This window comes from Austrofundulus limnaeus, unplaced genomic scaffold (assembly GCF_001266775.1).
Source record: "Austrofundulus limnaeus strain Quisiro unplaced genomic scaffold, Austrofundulus_limnaeus-1.0 Scaffold67, whole genome shotgun sequence".
Classification (NCBI taxonomy): domain Eukaryota; kingdom Metazoa; phylum Chordata; class Actinopteri; order Cyprinodontiformes; family Rivulidae; genus Austrofundulus; species Austrofundulus limnaeus.
Window position 1 is genome coordinate 826,085 of NW_013952469.1, and position 9,842 is coordinate 835,926.

The 9,842-nt window shown below is 38.6% G+C and overlaps 1 protein-coding gene across 2 annotated transcripts in view; it reads left to right on the forward strand.

Moving 5' to 3' along the window:
• cfdp1 (craniofacial development protein 1) overlaps nucleotides 1-9,262 on the forward strand; it is a 23,150-nt gene extending 13,888 nt beyond the window's left edge. The window contains exons 6-7 of one of the 2 annotated variants that reach the window (XM_014010273.1): nucleotides 4,831-4,989; nucleotides 8,548-9,262. In XM_014010273.1, the coding sequence (XP_013865727.1) occupies nucleotides 4,831-4,989; nucleotides 8,548-8,638 (250 nt within the window). In that variant the 3' untranslated portion in view covers nucleotides 8,639-9,262. Of the gene's footprint in view, nucleotides 1-4,650; nucleotides 4,804-4,830; nucleotides 4,990-8,547 lie in introns of those variants that run through there. The other variant, XM_014010274.1, reaches the window with a different exon arrangement.
• The last annotated feature ends 580 nt before the right edge of the window (nucleotides 9,263-9,842 follow it).

Here is a 9,842-nt window from a genome sequence, read left to right on the forward strand (position 1 = left end):
ATTCCAGTGAAATATATTTATGTTTGTGGTTGTAATGTGACAAAATATGGAAAAGTTCAAGGGGTATGAATACTTTTGCAAACCACTGTAGCTGACAGTTGTCTGCATAAAATTAAAAGGAATGTAATTTCTACAAAGCCCCCTAATTGCAGGAGGTATTAAAAAAAGAAGAGGTCCAAGTATGGAACCCTGCTGTACCCCCACAGGAGATCCATAGAAGCTGTAACAAAATCATTGATGTCAACACAAAAAAAAACTTACCAGAAAGGTAGGATCTAAACCAATGGAGCACTGACTATGTAATGCCCCCACCTCTGCGCAACCCAATTGAGGATGTTATGGTCCATGTAGGCCTGGGCGGTATGACCTCAAATTCATACCACAGTGTAGCAGCCCCCCAGTTCTTGACAAAGTTCAGTGCAAACTCGACGAGTGATTTTAACCTTTTCTATTTTTCATCTGGTGCTCCATTATCACCAAATCACCAGGATCATCACAATCACCATCATGATCACCGTGAAAACTCAAACAAACATGTATACAAACATTAAAATAAGAACATGGGCTCACAAACAAGTGAAATAAACAAAACGTACCTCGCTGCTTTCACCAGGGGAATGCAAAGCATAAGATGTTTGTTTCTTTAACAGCAAACATTTCAAGTCCTGCTGTCAGTTGCTTTCCAGCCATTCATTAGAACTAATTACTGCCAGTTTTTATAAGGCCAGCCTATCTTTGTTGTGGCATCCCATGAGGTACAAACAAAACAAAAAGAAAACACATTAAAAAATGCATATATTATGAATCAAAACAAAACAAACATTTATAAACAACCAACACAGTGTACATGAAAAACAGACAACATTTATAAACAATCCACACAATGCAAATTGCTTTTTAAATGAATTTACTGTCAGTTACACACGGTATATTGAATCTCTTTATGGTAACAGTATACAGTATATCGCAGTAGAAAACTATCATAAAAAGTAAAGATAATGTAATTTTTGGAGCTTTTTTTTTGCAGAAAACTGTAATCATAATCAAACCCAGCATTTTTGCTTTAATATCTGCCTGTCATACAATGAGCTTCTGCCTGCTGAACTTATGGGCTGCTGCTCACCTGGACAGTCGGGGGTGATCCCGACGTAACTTTTCCACAGCGGGAGAGGGAAATTTTGAGGATTTATTCTTTTTACGCATTTTAAAATGCTATAATTTCTTCATTATATTTCAAACTCCTCCTGCTTAGTTGTCTCTGCACTCGTATGTTGACACAGGTGCGATGATGTAACTGATGACAGGACAGTAGAGGGTAAGTTTCTTCCGTAGGCCAACTTCATACCGTTTCAACCATCTACCACAGGGGTATTCAATTAAAAGTCACTGAGGTCCAGTTGCTAAACTTTCCGCCTAGTAAAAGGTCCGAACAAAAGTCCGATTTTTGTCTTTATGGTCTTGATCTGATATGTTCATATTTTCACTATTAACAAACAGCACTTTATAGTAAACAATTTTTTATTTTTCCATATTTAAAATTAGTCCCAGGCAAATAATTTTAAAACCTTTTTTTCAGAAAACTGAAACCTCAGAACAAAGTACATTTTAGAAGTGCAAACAGATCCTAATAACCTTTTTTTTGCTTTCATATCAAAACCTGGTCAAACCTAGAGAGATGGAGGCTTTCAGTTAAAGTGCAAGTTAATTTGCATGCTCTCTGCTCGGACTTCAGCGGATAACTTTGCTCCAAAGAGCCGTGCTTCGTTTCATAGTGGCGCTTCACATTGGCACTTAATTAATGCGACCGTTTCAGAGCATATGAGACAAACAGGATTTGAACTGCCTGCTGGAAGAATGAACATAAATTTCTCTGTCCATTCATCTTTAAAACAGCGGTTTTCTGCATCAACTTTTCTTATCTTGGAGCAAGCCATGTTGTCACCTCTTCTCTGGTTAGCTCACTGCATTGGTCATGCAGGGTAAACAAACAATTTGATTTGCTCAACACAGTTACCATAATAACTGTAGTAGATGTAACCACTAAACTTCCTAACTGTGTCTCTGCTTGGCTTTCGCTGGGGAAAAAATGCTCCATGAATATTATATAATTTTGTGAATTTATCAGATAGGGCATGGGTCTGGACAGAACCAACACTCTGTCCGGATTCGGACCTAGGTCCGCCATTTGGTGATGCCTGGTCTACCGCATGTACCACGCAGCCCTAGGTCCATGGTGTCCAAAGCAGCTGCTAGGTCCAATAGGACAATTATTACTGAGTTACCAGACTTCATTGGCGTAAGGGTAAGTTAGCTGTTTAAATACCCTCTACAGAGCAGACGGTTCTTTGGTGAGTTTTAAAGCCAGAAAAAAGTGCAGTATCAAATGTTCCAAATTTGTTTCTTGCAGTCTCTTGAATGAAAAAAAATTTGTGAGATTTAAATGATTATGTTTGGCATGCTGTAGGTTGTGGTTGGGGAGAGTTGGTTCAGCAGTGAAGAGCCAGTGGAGCCAGTCTACTGGTTCTAATGATCAATGGTCTGTTTTTGACTTGTGTTACTACCATCAAATTCAAACGACTGTTTTACATAAACGTTGTCTGAACATTTGATGTGTTTACTGTATCCCAGTTTGAGATGTTTTTATTTTATTTACATTTTTGCACAGCGTCCCAGCTGTACCATAGAAATAAGACTGTTGTCTTGTATTACTCTATGGGTTGATCACATTTGTTTTAATTTTGTGTTTTTTAAAATGGCAGTTTTTTGGACAGATGAACCTGTTTGATGACTTTTTTTTTAGAAACATGACATGTTTAAGTTAGGGTGTAATGGTTTAATTTTTTATTTTTTTGCCTTGGGTTAAGCAAGCCAAGCAACACAGTCTGTGATCTGAGCGTTACCGTCAAGTTCTCATAGCCGGATTTAATTTTGGAAAAACCAAAATGACTGCTGTTTAAATGGTTGACAGCAATTTATAATGTCTGTGTGCAGTCACACAGCAGTAAATTACAAGGCTCATCTGCAGTGAAATGGCATTATGCTTTCACAAAATGATTAGTTGGATGTAGAGTATCTAATTTGAAATGCAGTTTCTCTCTTCTCTGAGTGTGACTCCATCATGGATTGTTTAGCATCTCTGTGGTTAAAACAGAAAATCTTCTTAAAGAGTTTTTTGGATGCCAGATAATAAAGAATTACAGTAATCCAGCCTAGACGTAATAAACACATAGATCAGTTTTTCTGCATCATTTTTGGACAGGATGTTTCTAATTTTAGTAAAATTACGCAGGTGGAAGAAGGCAGTCCTGGTAACATTTTTAATGTGGGGGTTAAAAGACATATCCTGATCAAAAATAACACCAAGGTTCTTTACATTAGAACTGGAGGCCAGATTAATGCCATCCAGAGGAGGTGAAAGGCTGCAAAGTTGATCCCTAAGATGTTCAGGTCCAAAAACCATAACCTCTGTCTTATCAGAGTTTAGAAGCAGAAAGTTAAGAGTCATCCATGTTTTTATGTCTGTAAGACATGCTTGGAGTTTAAGACTCTTTAAGACATCCATTTAAATAACTGATCTGGGTTCTCCCACCTTTCAACAGGGAATTCCCACTGTTTAAATTTTTAACTTGTAAGTGGGAAATTCCCACCTCCAAGTACAACTGGGCCACAGCAAAAGTAGCTGGCAAAAATGCAGCTAAATGAATTTTCACAGCGAATTTTGGTGATTTTGAATCCTGTGCACCTCCCTGTAGTGGTGGGATGCCATCATTTGGCAGGTAAAAACATGAGATGCATTATGGCAGGTGTAGTTTATGGTCAATGCTGGCTTTACACTGCAAAAACTGTCCATCTTACCAAGTTTTAAAATCTTATATCCAGCCAAAAAGTTTTTTTGTTCTTGTTTTGAGACTGATTTACTAAACAAGAACTGATTATGTAAGAATAATAATCTTGTTTTTCAGAATGTGTAAGATTATTTGTCTTGTAAGTCTGAAAATTTGACTCAAATTAAGTCAAAATTTCTGCCAATGGAGTAAGAAAATTTACTTGGTAAGATTCTTGAAATAAGAAAAAATTGAATCAAATCAAGTATTTCAAGAATCTTACCAAGTAAATTTTCTTACTCCATTTGCAGATATTTTGACTTAATTTGAGTCAAATTTTCAGACTAACAAGACAAATAATCTTACATATTCTGAAAAAAAGATTATTATTCTTACACAATCAGTTCTTGTTTAGTAAATCAGTCTCAAAACAAGATCAAAAAGACTTTTTTGGCTGGATATAAGATTTTAAAACTTGGTTAGGTGGACATGTTTTGCAGTGTAAAACAGCTTAATTTTAGACTAAACATTTTTAAGCTCTCGCGGGCCAGATAAAATGCTGTGGCGGGCCACATTTGGCCCACGGGCCTTAACTTTTTCCCTGCTTCAACACATCTGACTGAAAAATAATGAGTAATTAACAGGCTTCTGCTAAACCTGATGACGTCCTGAGTAGGTCATTGAATTGTTTTGAGTCAGGTTTGTTGAAGCAGGAAAACATTAAAACATGCAGGACAGCGGGTCTGAAGACCTCTGGAAACAATGCAGGTGATTTTGAAAATCAGCTTTACTGTAAATAACTGATGGTTCCAACCTGAACCAACAGATCAAGCAGAGAGGAGCTGCTGTGTAGCACTGTGTCAGTCACTTGGGAAAACTTCAGAAGTCCAATAATCAGGTCTGATCCACTTGTATTGTAAAGATTCTGCTGTGTGTGAGTGTGTGCGTGCGTGCGTGCGTGCGTGTGTATGCGCACTCATGTCAGCTGTTTTTCGTCTTGTTGCAGTGTTAAGCGTCCTGCAGGCATGTCCAGCATCTTGGGCCGGATCGGTGGGAAGAAACAAAAGATGAGCACGCTGGAGAAGTCAAAGATGGACTGGGATGCTTTTAAAACAGAAGAAGGCATCACGGAGGAGCTGGCCATCCACAACAGAGGGAAAGAGGGGTAAGAGATTCAGTCTGGCTGTGGGAACGTTGGTGAAAACATCCAGGTTTCACTGAAACATGAGATTTAAAAAGTCACATAATCTTATTTTGCATGGGTCAGGGTGGGTCACTGTGTAGAAAGTAACACAAGATTATTGGTGAACATTCAGAAACAAGCGTTTATTGAAACTGAAAGGCTTTTACTGAATTATTCTTTGAGTAGCTTGAACTTTAATTCTTCCTTAGAATTAGCTGATTTAAAATGAATAATATTGATTATTATAACTACTACATGTTGTAATTTAGGAAATTATTTAGTTCTGAGTAACTGAGGCACAGATCCACGTCACTCCAGTTGTACTGGGATATGGAAATTTCCCACTTACTGTTAAAATCCGCAGGCAGCTCAAAATGTTGTATAATAGAAAAAGTGTTAGAGTAACCTTTTTATTAGACTGAGACACACTTTGGCTGTGTTCAAATTCAGGGGCTGCGTCCTTCAGGGACCCGGTCAACGTGGCCCGGATCCTTTGTCAACCACAAAAACCAGAGCGTGTCTGGGAATTTGAAGGGTCTAGCCTTCAGCTTTATTCCCACTCTTACCCTGGTGTGTGTCCTGTCACGTAGCAATCACAAAGCACTAAACAGAAGTAATGACGTTCAAAACTAGATCAAAATTGGCAAAATATTAATATTATAAATGAACAGAATTAGCTTAGAGGCAGTATATGAAGAATTAAGGGACTTGCCATATGAGCTTGTTTATGATGATTTCTGACAAGAATAATATTAAAAACATGTCAATGCAAATGACCAAACTTCAACAACACAACTGCTTTATACTGTGCATCTCTGTGATGCAATCAGCCTTCAAATTCAGCCTTCGAAGGATGCAGCCCCTGAATTCGGACCCAATCTTTGACTCTCATAACTTGTTGCAAACTTTGTTTTGGGTGTCAGACGTCAGGGAGCCAGGTCATAAACTTCTGCTTGTAACTACCAAAACATTTTTTTAAACACGTAATTTTTACTAATTAGAAAATTCGAGGGGTTCCCCTCTATTAAATACAACTAACTACTTGCGGCTGAAGGTGGGATCTCACTGAGCTGTGGCAGCTTTCATGAAGAGGTCTCCTATATGAAATACCCCAAACTGTGATGTTTGCAGTGGTTCTCAACTTTTCCTGTGATTCACAGAGGTGCACAGTTCCGTCGCACGAGTTTACTCGTTTTTCACTGCCTCATCAGTTGTTGACTTATGTTTTTATTGCCCACCACCGACAAGTGAGTCAGACAAGAAGACACTGCTCCTTTTTGTTTTGCAGCAGAATGCAGTAATCTTGAATAAAAACGAGTCAGCAGTTAGGCTGCTGCAGTCAGAGCGTTGCTTTAACTACATCTGTGATTTGTTAGTGATGGGAAAATGGTCTGCAATTACCCACAGAGATATTTAAATCCCTTTGCAGCGTGACACTCTGTAGATGTCTCAGCAGTGTGAAACCTAAACTTCCTGCTGATGGCAGCAGCACAGGATTATAAACAGACATGTCTGCACACTGGATCAGAAGCTTGATTACACAAACTACACATGCATACCAGTGCATTAGTAAGGGTTTTTGACAACTAAGATACAAGTCTAATTATTTTTAAAGCTGATGTGCAGCTGAATCAGCCCCATCAACAGTGTTTGAACCCTGCTGATCTGTAGTTGGAATGATCAGTATGAATATAGTCATTTAGCACACTGTTATCATGCTCAATAACAGTCTAAACAAACTATGATAATTTTGACAACTACTTCAAAACTCTGAAACCTTTTTTAAAAAAGAAAATAGTCAGAGTTGGCCTGTTGGTTTCCCATAACAAAGTTAACTGGCACAAATGTGGATTGGTGGTTTCTTTCTTTAGAAAGGCCTGTTCCAACTATTGGTGCGTCACCTTCCTCAAGGCTGGGTTACAGTCCTGCTTCGGGTAGTCACGCAGGACACACACACCCTCGCCAGCTGTGTGTTGTTTGTACTTAGGACATGTGTCAGTACACTTTATAACTTATGAAAATGTTGTAAAGCTTGGCAGACAAAGTATATGAAGAGTTAGAAAATTTCAAAAGTGCGTGATCATGCGCCAGGACACCGTACAGGGGCGGGGATGGTGCGATTGCATCACTATTGACTTTATAGCTAGCTTCAGCCTCCCCGGTAAGGTCTATCTAGGGTTGCAGAAGAAGCGAGTCCAAACTATGGTCAAACTTTGGATTCAGGGAGAAACATGTCAAGTCTGTTCTGGCTGTGGAGCACTGGACCAGCTCTTAACCCTCACTAGGGTCCACAAGTCCACGGCTGTGTCTGAATTTAGGGGCTGCGTCCTTCGTAGTCTGCATTTGTCGTCCGCTTACGTCACTGCCCCGCACCAAAGGTTGTCCCAGTTTGTGGGCTCCTTCTTTTGCGGCCAACAAATGTGGCCCACAAAGCCCCAACAATGAAGGCTACATGCGAGTATATTTCCTGGCCAAGGATATCCCAGGATTCATTGCACCATCAGCAAACTAAACCGAAAAACAAAGACAGTTGATTTTTTTTTTTTTTGCCAAGTCGGTGTAGTTTGGAAATTCTTCACAGACTGGTGAATTAGTTTTTAAATGTAAATTTAGCATTTTAGCTGACAAAATCCATGCTGCAATGAGATGTTAAATAAAATGCAACTATGAGTACTTTTGATATAGCTCAACCCAAATTATTGTTCTTTGTTTATTTACGGATAATGTAATGCAATTAAAAAATTGTGAAGTTATTACTCCACTGAAGATGTGTTAATACATGTCCCAATGCACTTGGGGGGGGGGGGGGGTATGTATTTTCTAGGCACATAATTTGGTAAATGTTACCTTCAGTTGCATATAAGAAAAATAAATTTGATTTTGCATCCTAGTCTAAATTGAGCTCTGTCTCTTTAAGAACCTCCTACCATTTCCAACACTCCCACTTCAGCATGTCTTCACAACAGTGCTTCTGGGGAGGGGTGCTCTGTGGGGCGGGAGCTCGGCTGCAGACTGAGCTCCAGGGAGGAGCTTTGTGTAAATGGGTGGAGCTTTGTACCAGCAGGTGTTTAGTCAGCTCCACATGGCCACAGGAGATTCAAGGATTTCTCAAACATGAATGAGTCAAAGCAACACTCTGGGTATGTTACTGATGTGGGAATTATAACATGATTTAAAGCTCAAAAAATCAATCATGTATAATACCCCCCTTTAAGTCTGAAGTGATATAAAATGTATCACAGGGTAATGCATGATCACACAAATGTATGTCCTCTGTAGACTCAACCCTGTATTGAGACACTCTACATGTTTTCTGGACTTGGAGAAGAACTTTGGGGACCATTGCTTAGATTTGATAATTAAATCAGAGCAATGGATGCCTCCCGTACCAACATCCTCCTCAATGTCTGCTTGAAACAGGAGCGATTTTTATTTTAACATCCTAAAGTAAAACAGTTTACTTATCAATGTCTGTGGACAAGATAGACTGTATTTGTGGTATAAGATGAGTCTAATGTTCTCTCGTGTGTTTGTGTTTAGGTACGTGGAGCGGAAGAACTTCTTAGAGCGTGTCGACCACCGTCAGTTCCAGCTAGAGAAAGAAGTGCGACTGAGCAACATGAAACGATGACACTGACTGCAGACGGACACAAACTCCAGAGAAGAACAGATGTTTGGACTTCATCTCTTTTTTTTTCTAATTACAGGGTTGGAGCTCCTCAGTAATAAGAGCTCATATTTGAGTCTGTGGTTTGAGCCTCTTCCAGTGTGGATATATAAATATGTTGAGATTGTATATTGGAGAGTTTTTCACTGATCTTGTGCTACAGTTTTTGTGTGAACCAATAAGAGTGCATGTTCTGTTTACAGCATCATGATTTGATCCTTGAAGTTTCATATTAACTTGTCTGATTAAGTTGGGACCTCACTTCATACTTTTACACCTTTGCAAAAGTTGTGTTCATCTTTTTTTTTAGTTTTGCTTTTTTTATTTACATCCATCCCAAAAAAGAAAATATAATTTTCACCTAGTCAAAACTTTACTGCTTTCTCCAGTAAGATATAACTTTAAATAATCAAAATCACTTTAAACTTAATCATAGTTCTGTAAATCACATTCATATCTAACTGTTATTTCTTGTTTTATCATAAATACTGAGTATGTTTGGAAACATTTTTACCCAACGAGTTTTTTTAAGGAACTGAGAAAGAACCGGGAATCGAACATTAAACAAACTGTTCTGATTTATCACAACTTTGTGTTTTAGTTTTTTTCCTCATGAATTGTTGTAGTTAAATGAGCTGCACCGGCATTTTTAGAAGTTTACAAAAATGGACACCAGTTCCAGACAGTGGATGTCCTCCGTGAAGCCATCCTCAACACTCAGAGCAACATTCTCTCTAGCTTCTTGGAAATGCTCGCATCAAGCATGCCAAAACTAAATTTTTGAGGTAATTAACAAGAACGGGGCAACGACATATTACTGACTACTTTGTATCACGTTTTACTTATAATTGAGGGGATTTTGAGCTTAAGATATAGTCCTAAAGTCCTGATCAGCTGAAGAATAGCCTATTTCTGTTTAATACTTGCAATGAAATAAATATTCCATTTCTTATTTTTCCAGTTCAAACACTATTTAGATCCAAACGTGCAAAATGTGAATTATTGCCTTTTTTCAACTGGTATTAAAATTTTGATCAGTGAGTAATGAAACAAGATCCTCCTGCAGGAGGAGGTGAACTGTTCATTAACTGGATCCTCCTGCAGGAGGAGGTGAACTGTTCATTAACTGGATCCTCCTGCAGGAGGAGGTGAACTGTTCATTAACTGG